This window comes from Cebus imitator, unplaced genomic scaffold, assembly GCF_001604975.1.
Source record: "Cebus imitator isolate Cc_AM_T3 unplaced genomic scaffold, Cebus_imitator-1.0 Scaffold106, whole genome shotgun sequence".
NCBI classification, from domain to species: Eukaryota; Metazoa; Chordata; class Mammalia; order Primates; family Cebidae; genus Cebus; species Cebus imitator.
Genome location: NW_016107421.1, coordinates 2127076 through 2139607, shown reverse-complemented (window position 1 = coordinate 2139607; position 12532 = coordinate 2127076). Strand labels below are relative to the sequence as shown.

Sequence of the window (12532 nt, the reverse complement as noted above, 5' to 3'; positions counted from 1 at the left end):
AAAAAAAAAAAAAAAAAAAAGACACGTCAAAGTCCTAAACCCTGTTGTGAATGTGACCCTACTTAGAGACAGGGTCATCCTAGGTGTCATCAAGTTAAGATGAAGTCTTGATGGATTAGGGTGGGCTTTAAATCCTATGACTGGTGTCTTTCTAAGGAAAGAGATTTAGTCACAGACACAGAGAACAAGTAACCATGTGATACCTTGATTTCAAACATCTGGCCCCCAAAACTGTGACAGAACACATATCTGCTGTTCTAAGCCATGGAGAGCACCTGGTTACGGCAGCCCCGAGTTTAAGTCCCTGCCTCTCTTATTAGCTGTGTAAATTATGGGACACATTGAGCCCTGTCCTCGACTGCAAAATGGGTGTGTGGACCCAGCTGGTAGGTGCTGCAGGTGGAATTAACACAGGCACAAGGGGTGGAAAGAGTCCAGCTAACAGAGGGCTCATGCTCACTCCACAAGTCCCAGCCACGGAGAGGGCTCAGCCTCTCCTTGCCCCCACGCACCCTGTCTCATCAACACTGCCAACACACTGGTCCCCAGGTCTAGCCTGTTGCTGGTCTAGCTGGCTCCCATTCAGCCTTCAAGCCTTGCATCAAAGTCAGGTTCTCAAGAAAGATTTCCATAAGCCCCACTCCTCACCCTACCTCCAAGTGAAGTTGGTCTCCATTAGGAGCTCCTGCACTGCGATCTCCCCCACAACACCATCTTCCTAAAGCATGGTCTGCCCTTGTTTGCTGTAATCCTCACTTCAAGGCTGACGCCTGGCACACAGAAATAGCTCCATCCTAAACCTTGTCTTGTGGGAATGGGGTTGCCAATTCACAGGACCCAGAAAAAAGCAAGCCATAAGTGTGTTTCCCTGCGGGTGCCCTGGGTAGCAGCGATTCCCATTTGGTTAGTGATGACTGAGTTACTCGCATTTCAAGAGCAAATTAAATGAATACCAAGAAAACAGACACCTGCCACGGCAGCTGCTGTCCTGTCATCTAGGGGTGACTATTTCGGGGAGGCAGCCACTGGTCTACGTATAAATACTTACATTAGGTTTTACTTTTGTTTTATTGAAAGTTTGGTTGGGTACAGAAAAAACACACACACTTAACAGGTTAAAATATCCAAATAAAATTTACTGCAACTTTTGTAGAATTTTATTTGTGCTACAAGACACGTTGCATAGGAAACTCTTTAAAGCCCCTGAGGAAAAATATCCATGGTTTAAGGTGCAACTGGTTTTGTTTCTTCTTTGGGGAAAAGGTGACAGATGATCTCTGGGAGAAATTATGGGGTTGAGTTGAGAAGCACAATGGAAGGCTGTATCGTGGGATGACTGGGGAATTGTGTGTCCTGGTTCTTGCAGCATACAATAGCTAGTGTTGGTCTTCAGTATCTGAATAAGTAGCTATACGACGTTTCAGGCCAATAAGGGAGTATACGTTGATTATACTAAGGAAGTAACGCGTTTCAAGAAAGCAGTTTTAGAGAATGAGATTTGGGATCCCAAATGGCCCCTGACAATAGCAGACACACCGGGTGTGTCCTGACATGTTGCTGGGGCTCACCGCACTCTACTGATTTGCCAGGAATCAGTCCTGCCTGCTGCTCCCTTCTAAGATGCAACATCTACCGTGTGTCATGAAATTCACACAGCATGTCTGCACCCCAGTTATCAATGCCACACTTTGCCTAGTTCCTGACTTTATGTGAGACACGTTTTCATTTTTACAGAATGGTCACCTTGCTCAGATGATCTTTACATTGTACAAAAGACGGTTTCATCTAAACAATTACTTCTTTTGGAGGAGACACAGGTACACCGGGAGGGAAAAGGGGTTAAGCCTTAGATGAAATGAAATGCAGAGTTTGGCAAATGGCAGCTGGCACCTCTGCACGTTGGCATAAGGCGTTGCCTGTGAGGCCAACCACAGCATCTGCCACAAACACGAGAGTCGGTGGCCACCAAGGCTCTGGTTTCATCATGAAGTTTTCTTCCTGTCCACAGAAGAGGCGGCAAACTCGATGGGAAGCACTGCTTTGACCCCAGGAAGAAACAGGACAATAGCCTGGTAGCAGCAGGGACCACCTCACTCTCAAATGGCACTGCTCTTGTGAAGGACTGATTGCACACGGGCAGGGATCCTAAAGACTGTCAACTCCTGGCTGCTTTCTAATCTACTGGCAGAAACAGCTCACGGCACCTAAATGCTAGTATGTTAGCAGGACTTCACTCTGCCCAGTAAAGCTCACCAAAGAGTCACACGTTCTGTGGATGGCCATTTACTACGCATGAGACAAAGCACCGAGGACAGTCAAATCCAAGGAGGGGGCAGGACCTTGGGCCTTCTCAGGAAGAATGGGTGTGAGCTGTACCCGTTTACTGAAAAGCCACTTTTCCCCACGCGATTCACCTTCTTACATGTAGGATGTGAAAGAGGTCCAACAACCGAAGAAGTGTCTTTCCGGGCTGAGTGTTGAAATGCAAAGTGTGGCTGGAAATCAGAAATGCCCCCAGTGACCTTTAAATACCTATGTACATCCCTAACATAATTTAAAAAGGCCTGTGACAACATAAAAACCTCAACAGCCTGTGCCCCTATTTTCTTTTAAACCTTTATGGTCCATAAAAAAATTAGATACCACCTTTCTCATCCATCCCTTCCCCTCATTCTTTAAAAAAATGATTTCCAATTTAAATTTATACTTAACAAATAGAAAGCTATGCGACTGGCAATGACCTGCGGTAGGAAGTCCCTTCAGGCCTCTCCCTTGATGGAGAAGGGTGGCGCATTATGGGTATAGGTCCAGCTGGCAGACCCTAAATATGTTCAGGCAGCCGCCCCTTCCTCCCTCTTCAGGTCTGCGGTCATGGCAGCAGGAGGGGAGGGGACCCATTCAAATCACGAAGTCATCCTGGTCTGCGGGGCTGAAGGCGGCTGCTCTCAGAATGTCCAGGGAGTTCACCAAGATCAGAGTCCCAGTGAGGTGCTTCCAGCGCTTGGTGATGGGGTTTTTCATCTTGTCCAGGCCCAGGTGCAGCTCCTGGATGACATCCCGGTAGCTGTCCCCGATCTGATGGCTCCAGGTGAGTAGGAAGTCATATGCAGGCTTCCACATGGCCTGGGAGGTGCAGTCAAAAAAAAAAAAAAAAAAGAGAAATAAGTCAAATGCACTCCAGCCGCAGGGAAGAGAGAGAAAGTGCGTAAAAAAAAAAAAAAAAAAAAACAAACAAAAGGAGGGAGAGAGGAAGAAAGATGAGGAGACAGAACGAGATTTGTTCCTGTTACTTGGTGCGGCTCCTGTAGTTACTATCTGGGACACTCTTTCAAGAGTGCGACAAGCCCACAGAAGAACAGTGGAAGCATCTCGGGGCCAGTGTCAGCACGTTCCAGAGGGAAGAGCAGGGCTTTGTGCAAGAGTAGGTGTGCAACAAATAAATAAGCAGAAAATCATCACGGCACCTTTTCTCTGTGCTGTTTGGAAATTCATTCTGTTCATAAAAGACACCCTTGTGCTTGGGACTACCTGCTTCCTAGATCTTGCAAGCCCGAACTGTCTTCCAGGAAGCTCACCAGGGTGCCCTCCACACACAAGCAAGAACAAAGGACCTCTGAGTGAGAGCCCGGCCGCACCGGCTTTGGCCCAAGTTATGTAACATACCAGGTATCGCCCCAGCCCAGAGCGGCTCACAAAGGCCCCTGTGTGTGCGTTACGGCATTGTTCAATGCTACCAATGGTAATTTAAGATCAAAATGAGCAAGGGACAGGCAGTTCTGTCTGTCCTGCCCATGTCGTGTGGAACAGCCTTGACACCCTAAAGACAAGACTCGCGACAACCAATCCAGAGGGCGGCTCCTGCTCAGTGAGGCACCCAGTGCTGGGCACAGGCACGCACATTTCCACCCGTCACATCCTCCCGGAACTGCTGCGAGGCAGACAGTTTTCGGCTGCACGACACAGGTCTGAGGGGCCCACGGATAGAGGGGCTCCAGCCGCTGCTCACCTCGCTGTCCACAACCCCATTCCTGTCCCGGTGGGGAGACTCGTAGGCATCCATCTGCTGCTTGGAGACCTTGGCCAACTTCTCAGCCAGCTCCCGCCAGCGGTGGGCCACCTCCACGGCCGTGGTCAGGAGCACAAAGTCCTGGATGAGTCTGACCACCAGGCCCTGGCAGTCCATCTTCAGTAAGGCCTGTGGGGGAAGAGGCACAGAGTGAGGAGGTGTAAGGAGCGGGGCAGGCTCTGCTTCCTGCAGAATTCCAGCAGACGGCACAGAAATGGCCATGGGCTCTCTGCTCTCCATGTTCTCTGGCCTACCAATGTCCTCTGAAATCTGTCACTGCCAGGACTCACAGGAGAGAAGGGATGACGTGCGGGCATGCTAGGCTCACCAGGGTCTCCCTCCAAAGCCCACATCTGCCTGGAACCTCACAATGTGACCTTACTTGGAAATGGGGTCTTTACAGATAGAATTAAGATGAGGTCATTCTGTACTGGGGGAAGTCACCAACGACTGGTGTCTTCATAAGAGAAAGCAGACAGAGGCAGAGGGAAGAAGACTGTGTGAAGACAGAGGCGGAGACTGGATGGATGCGGACACAAGCCAAGGAACAGAAGGACGGCTGAGCCGGCAGGGCCTAGGAGAGGCCTGCACACATTCTCCCCCGCCGCTTCCAGATGAAGCAGCCCTGTGACCCCCTGACTGAGACCTGTGGTCTCCTGAACAGTGAGAGGACAAGCGTCTGCTGTTTGAAGCACCTCAGTTTGTGGCCATTTGTCTTGGCAGCCCCCAGACAAATGGTGAATAAGGCAGGGTGAATATGGATTAGAGTTGTCACCATTCCCACTCCCACGGGGGACACCAGAGAGAAAGGAACGCACGTCACCAAACAGACACCATAGCCTGAGGCTGAGAGGGACAGAGGGTGCGCTGAGTGTGCGGTGCTGACATTGGCCAGTTCGAGAGCACCGAAAGCAGAAGAGACCAAGGCTGTGGACTCAGACAGCGGCCACCCAGGGAGAACAAAGAAAGAGAACATTCGAGGCCTGAGGCGGAGATGGAGGATGTCCCACCAAGAACCACGGTGATCAGATCAGAAGAGCCCCAGACCTCCCTCCCGCAGGACGGTGCAACACGAGAAAAGTTTCCACAGTCGGTGGGGCGGCAAGAACTTTCTACTATGTCTTTAGGACAGGGATTACTAACCATAGGGGAAGTCAGAGGGGAGGAAACAGGACAGAGAGCCCTACTGGACAGCAGAAGTCCCAGATGAAGCCGCAACCACCATGTGGCCACGCTGGGACTCAATTCCCCCCTAAAGACGGGGGCTGGATGGGACAGGCATGGAACATACGGCTCAACAGCCTCTAACATAGCTGAGGGACCCCAGGCTGGGGTCAAACTCTCATTTCTGGCTTAAAGAAACAAATGAAATTGGCCAGCACCAGCCAGCAGGCCTGCGGGGCTGCACACTGTGCGGTGTACATCTCCTGCGGTCCCAGGTCACATATCTGCCACTGGGTGTCATGCGAGCGACTCTGGCGCCGTCCTAATTATAAATGAGCCCACACATGGTTCGCGTGTGGCTCTGAGCCAGTCAGGATGATGTCACCAGGACAGCAGGAGAGCCTCGTGCCGGGTCTGATTCTTGTCTGAGACTCCTGTGCCGTGGGAGGCACAGCTCACCCCCACCCCTAAAGCGTTCTCTCATCCAACAATAGGAAAGGCTCGGCTTCCAGGAGAAAGGGGGCCTAGGCAGCCCAGAGGCGGTTTCTGAGGCTCCCGTGGGCCCTTGGACGGGTGAGTTGCTAAGAGGGGAGGAAAGTCACCAGGCCTGGCGCTCTTTCTGTCTCTTCACGCTCTGCTTCAGCACCTGAGGTTGTCATTTTAGGACTCCAAAGCATGCTAAAAACCAAACAACCCCCGACCCGCCAACCACGCCGCTGGTGTCAGCGCTCTTAGGTGGACTGTTTCGTGTGGACAGCTGCGTCGTCTTGCTAGTGCTCATGCAGTCGGCTGGGCTGCTTCCTTCAAAGCTAGCCCCGTTGTTTTAGGCTGAGCATTCTAACGTACACTTTATGTTCACTTGGGAGTCTAGCAATACAAAAAGGTGACTTCTGGCCAGCCATGGTGGCTCACGCCTCTAATCCCAGCACTTTGGGAGTCTGAGGTGGGCGGATCACCTGAGGTCAGGAGTTCAAGACCAGCCTGGCCAACATGGTGAAACCCCGACTCTTAAAAAAAATAGATAAATAAGGTGACTTTTTTGGCGATGTGCAGCATGCATCAGCCAGAGTTGGTGACTCACGAGCCTTCTAGGTGGGCCTCCAGCATCTCAATCCATGTAATTTAAAAAGAACCATGGGGCCGGGCACGGTGGCTCACACCTGTAATTCCAGCACTTTGGGAGGCCGAGGTGGGTGGGTGGATCACGAGGTCAGGAAATCAAGACCATTCTTGTCAACGTGGTAAAATCTCATCTCTACTGAAATACAAAAAATTAGCTGGGCGTGGTGGTGCATGCCTGTAGTCTGAGCTACTTGGGAAGCTGAGGCAGGAGAATCGCTTGAACCTGGGAGGCAAAGGTTGCAGTGAGCCAAGATTGTGCCACTGCACTCCAGCCTGGCAACAGAGCAAGACTCCATCTCAAAACAAACAAACAAACAAAAAACCCATGAGCGACAGATCATTCTGATGCCTGACTAGATCTGAGAGGCTGGCAGCTGGCTACCAATGGGGCTGGCTGGAAGAGGGGTTGAGGAGCTGGTGGCTGTTTCTGTTTTTGTAGAACCTACTAGAAACCCAGGTCTTGCTGCGAGCCAGACATGGCTCCTCTAGTCCCCAGAGCCACCCCATGAAGCAGAGGCTGAGTTCAACCCACTTTGCAGAAGGAGCTGAGAGGGGAAGTGGGTTTCACACACAACTGTCAGAGCCAGAGCTGCCTCCCCGCGCCCATCCCCCAGCTCCTCCCTGCTGTGTGGGCCACAAGGCATCTGTTCTACAGATAAGCACAAGAAGCCGGCAGACGCCAGGCTGGTCCCGGGTCCCACAGCTGGAAGTGACAGGCGTGGAAGCAAATGCAGACTTCTTGGCGCTTGGCCAGCAGCCTGCCCAATTCTGTGAGCACCACGTGGCATTGGGAATGGAACCGAATATAACACTGGTCTGGATTGTGCTTCCTATCAACTATTTATATATTTCAGAAGAAGGTCTGTTTCAGTTTGAATTTAGATATATTCAAAATAAAGTCTTTTAAAAAATTAAATGTTTACTAGATTTGTTTCAGAAGATCGAAGAGCATACAGGTGTGTATTCACATGTGGAGGGTGTACAGTAAACTGGTAGGTGGTCAGATTCTGTCTTGCTGTGGTCAAAGCTTCGTCTGTGGTCCTGGGAAGGTGTGCTGGACCATCACAGGGTTTGACACAAAGACGCTCACTGTCCCCACTTGACTCTCTTGTGGCTACTCAGCACACACCAAGCCCATATGGCTGTGTGCACGGCTGCCTGGTCCCAAAGCGGCATCGTTTTCTAGGTAACAGAACACGTCAAAGTCACCTGCTTCTGACTCAACTCATTCCTGGTACAAGTGATCAAAACTGCTCTCTCCCCAGGGGCAGAGGGAACAGGTTACCAAGGTCCTGGGAAACACAGGTGCTCTCTAGTCCCTGGGAAGGAGACTGCCTGGATTCCATCTCCCTTTTCCACATATCCTGGATGAATGGAGCGGTCAGCGCTTCCAATACCAGAATGAAGGCGTCTTTCACTCACTCACTTTGGCTCCACTTACACAACTTTTACTGAGCCCAGCACTGGTTTAGCTTGTTATAAACCACCAACACCATCAACAAGGTGTAATTTATGCCTATTTTTAAAGGGTAAATTTTGGGTATCCACCAATTCTTAGCAATGGAAAAGTTTCACAGCAGGAGGATCTAGCTCTATGAACCCGATCCCCGTAGCTTCCCTTTTTTAGGGGCACATGGGTATACCAGAAAACACTCAATGAAGCGATGCACAATCCTGATTTCAGCTGAGTGAGTCAGTCCACCCTGATTTAAGTCAGGGACACTGAACTCTATTTATAAAGGGACAGGCAGTATTTTTGGCTTTGTGCAGCACACGGTATCTCTCAGAGTGGCCTGAAAGCCACAGACGATGCATATGGGAATGGGCATGGCTGGGTTTCAACAAAATGTCATTGACAGGAATAGCAGGCCTGGGGGCCAGAGTTTGGCAACTGATTTCAAGAGATATTCTTGGCCAGGCATGGTGGCTCAACCCTGAAATACCAGCATTTTGGGAGGCTGAGGTGGAAGTATTGCTTGAGTTCAGTGAGTTCCAGACCAGCCAGGCAACATAGTGAAACCTTGTCTCTACAGCGGAGGGGTGGGGAGGTGGGGAGAGACAGCATGGGGAGAAATGCCAGGTATGGGTGAAGGGGAGGAAGGCAGCAAATCACCCTGCCATGTGTGTACCTATGCCACAATCTTGCATGTTACATGTACCCCAAAACCTAAAATGCAATTAAAAAAAAAGAAACCTTGTCTCTACCACAGACAAAAAAAAAAAAAGAAAAATTAGCTGGGGTTGGTGGCTTATGCCTGTAGTCCCAGCTGCAAAGGAGGCTGAGGTGGGAGGACTGCTTTGAGTCCAGGAGTTTGAGGCTGCAGTGAGCTGTGATCACACCACTGCGCTCCAGCCTAGGGGACAGAGCAGCGAGACCTTGTCTTGAAAAAAAGGTGGGGGTGGGGGGATATTCTTATGAAAGTACAAAGAAATACAATTTAGGCCTTTTTGCTGCTTGTTCATTACATCGCGCTTCCTTCCCAAGACGTCCAGACGCTGGAAGGGAAGCCTTCTCCACACAGCACCTGGACGGCGGGCCCAGTCTCCTTCTTGGCATCGAAAGATGCTGTTGAGTGTAAAGATTTCTGATTCTTAAAAAGCTGGGTTCCCTTTCAAAGCCTCTACCACGGCCTGATGCTGCCCCTCCTCTTTGCCTGACAGGAGCCCACCCGCCACGCCGTGCTTCCGGCTAGTCTACAGAGCATGCACAGTGGGGGTTTCCTGTTCTCTGCTTCCCCTCTGACACTTCAGGGGGCTGAGAGTAAACTCTACCCTCAAATCATGCCACTGCCACCATTATTTGTACATGAGACCCACGAAGGAGCACAAGGCTTAAATGGGAATGTGCACGGTTCTCCTTTCATAAATATTTATGCCCCCTCCTATGGCTTATTGCATATGTATATTTGGCCACCAATATCCATAAGTTCTTATTGCCTCTGCCCTTCCCTTGAAGCGACTGTTTTGGCTTCTGGCCAGAGGCTCTGCTTACTGGCCTGTCGGAATGGCCACTTGCAGGCTGCACCCTTTACGAGGAATGAGGCTCTCCTTTCCAAATGCATGAACCTTATCAATCTTCAGCTGATGCCACCATGGACAGAGGCTCTGGTAGGAGAGAGGTGGCCAGGACAGAGGAGGGCAGCCACAGCCATGCTGCTGGGAAGGGGCAGGCGGAGGCACCGGGATACCCCACGCACTGGCTCTGCTATCAAAAACAGGCATGAAAAGAATGGAAACTGGAAATGCAACCACAGATCAGAAGCATGGTATGGCCACATGAGAATGCCTCCTGCTTGGACTCTTAGTGCTGCCCAAGGCCTGCATTCATCATCCATTCAGTCATTCCTCACTTTCCATTGAGTACCTCAGTGTTTCTTAGGTGCCAGGGCCCTTCCTCTCATGGAACCTATGTCCAGTTAGAGTGATAATGAGAAACAAGTACACGAGAACATAAACAAACTTGTTTCTTTTCTTCCTTTCTTTATTTTTGAGACAGGGTTTCACTCTGCTGTCCAGGCTGTAGGGCAGTGCTGTGACATAGCTCACTGCGGCTTCGACCTCCTGGGCTCAAGTAATCCTCCCACCTCAGCCTCCTGAGTAGCTGGGACTACAGGTGTGCACCACCACAACTGGCTAATTAAAAAACAAAAATTGTAGAGATGAAGTCTTACTATGTTACTCAGGCTGGTCTTGAACTCCTGGGCTTAAGTCATTCTCCTGCCTCAGCCTCCCAAAGTGGTGGTATTATAGGTGTGAACCTCCGTGTCTGGCCAAAATAAACTGCTTCTGATTCAAGAAACACCATGGAGACAGGGGATGATGAGGTGCATGGGGCTGCAGGGAAGGACATCCTTCAGAGATGGCATTTGAGCGGGCAGCTGAAGGAGATGAGGCAGTCGGGCTAAGGGAGCTCCAGGAAGAGGAACAGCATAGCATCTGCAAGGGCTGGAGGCCAGGCGAGCTGCCTGTGTTCCGGGCAGGGGTGCTCGGAGCACAGTGGGCCCCAGGGGTGGGATGGGTAGGGCCAGATCTTATAGGACTTTCTGGGGCGGGGGCAGGGGCTGACGCCCTTCTGATGGTGGTGGAGAGAGAAACAACCCAGGTCTCATTGGTTCCTTTTTCCTTCCCATCACCCTGCACACTGACTGTCTCAAATCCCCACACTTTCCCCATCATTTAGCCCCTGTTTCCAACCCAGGTGTCATCAGAACAACAACACAGAAAGCAACGCTACAAATGAGTGTGTGTGTGTGGGGGTGGGGGGGGTGGGTGAGTGCGGCAGTGGCTGTGATTCTCCGGAGGAGCAGGTAAAGCAGTGCTGGGAGGCTGCAGAAATCCTGGCAGCCCCACAATGTCAAGCGGAATAGAAGACCCAGTTTTCAGTCTCCTAATAAACCACCCTGAGATAAATCTGTCTGCAGTTTCTAGAAGTTTGGCCAAGATGATGGCTGACACAGGTTGGGGGGATGGGGTGAGGACACTGCAAAACCAGTTTCACTTTATCACCACAAAATCTAACCTTGCCTCAAGGAGCCGACCTGGTCAGGGGCGAGTTTCACTTCCTCCTCTCTGGGTGGAGGAAGGACTCAGACACAGAGGACACACCCCTCCCAGAAGCAGATGGGGAAGCCCACCCAGAGCTTGGGAAAAATCCCCTCTCAGACACTTGGCAATTGAATTAAAAGAGTTTGATCATCTAAGTCTTCTGGGAAAAGATAAAAAAGAAGGAAATGAGCATCAAGCCACCTCCTTGGTTGTCATTTTCCACCTCTGGTGTGGTGTCAAGGTGAGCATCCTGGGCTCACCAACGCCGTCAGGTTCCAGGACAGCATGCATGGCCACGGCTGTGGTCTCAAGGCTGCCCACACGGAGGCTCTCACAGGATGGAGGCGCCTTGTCTGCCGCTGTGCTGGGTACACCCGTGAGGAGGCCAGGCCACAGCCAGGAACCAGCTTCTGGAAAGTTATTTTACTGGAGAGCCAGGACAAATGCTCTGAACCACAACAGGTGATGGCTGATGGGAGGGACATGGGCCATCCCCTCGCTGCAGGTGACCTCACGTGGGGCCCAGAAAGCTCCCTTGCTGCATTTGTTTGCTTCCTCCCTACCCAAGAGCAGTGACTTCCTGGTCGCCATGGTGGTGGCCTCTCTGATGGCTGCTTCTGGTTCCATCTCACTCCCCGGGGCAATCTCATGGCTCCATGCTTCTGGCACTGCACACAATTGCAGGCCCCCGAGAAAGGGTCTTGCTCCTGCCCTACTTCTGCTGAGCTGCCTCTCTTCTGTCTCCCGGCTCAGCATGGGTAGCCAGGCCGGGTATGTGCCATGTGCAACCTTTACCTGCACACCTGTGTCTACGGGACACTCCAGGCTCTCCCAGACACACGGGGCTCAATCCAGGGGAGCCAGGGAGGTGGCAGAAAGGCCAGGGCACCAGAACTGCACCTCTCAAAAGCTAGGACACAAGAAAGCCTGCGGGCTCAGAGGAATGAGGAAGAGTGGCACATGCCAAGGCCACGGGGTTTTCCTGCAGGAATAAACACCAGTGATGCGTCCCTCTCTGGAGGATGGGGGTGGACTCTGTTCTATCTCAGGGAGAAGTCCACGGGGACTCTCTGCCACAAACACCCCTGGGGATGCCAGGACACAATGTGGGTATGCCTAGCCAAGGTAACCTCTGGGACCCAGCTCTGCTGATGGTGGGGCTACCTGTGGGGAGTGGGGCTGAGAAAGTGTTGAGCAAAGGCTCCCCAGTTGGCTGGTAGGCCAGGGCGTATCCCACAGTCTGACACTTACTTCCCCCTTTTATTTCTTTGGATTCCAGCTCAGGGTTGTGCTGGCAAAATAAATGCTGTCCTCGCCCCAACTCAAACCAACACAGACCGGGACGTGGAAACAATACAGAGATGCTAGAAGCTTCAAGGAAGCGAAGGTGAGAAAAACTCACAATGAACTCAGGCTTGGGGGCAGTGGTTCTTAAGACTCTGGAGACACAGACCCTGTTGGGAATCTGATGAACCACAGATCTGCTCCCAAGATCTAAACAGAAGGGGGCGAGAGCACAGGCCTCCGTCTGCCCCGACCCCGACCGGGTCCGTTCTGGGACCCTTGAGGAGCTCACAGCTTCAGTGGGAAAGTGACTGGAATGCTCCTCTTTGCACAATTCTTGGGTTGTCTGGG

At 51.5% G+C, this 12532-nt stretch overlaps 1 protein-coding gene across 2 annotated transcripts in view; it reads right to left on the bottom strand.

Annotated features, from left to right (window-relative positions):
- Window positions 1–1053: 1053 nt before the first annotated feature.
- SH3BP4 (SH3 domain binding protein 4) overlaps window positions 1054–12532 on the bottom strand; it is a 102478-nt gene continuing 90999 nt past the window's right edge. For both annotated transcript variants that reach the window (XM_017537721.2, XM_037741752.1), the window contains exons 5-6: window positions 4007–4195; window positions 1054–3123 (exon numbers count right to left, since the gene is read on the bottom strand). In XM_017537721.2, coding sequence (XP_017393210.1) covers window positions 2899–3123; window positions 4007–4195 — 414 coding nt within the window. In that variant the 3' untranslated portion in view covers window positions 1054–2898. The remainder of the gene's footprint in view (window positions 3124–4006; window positions 4196–12532) is intronic.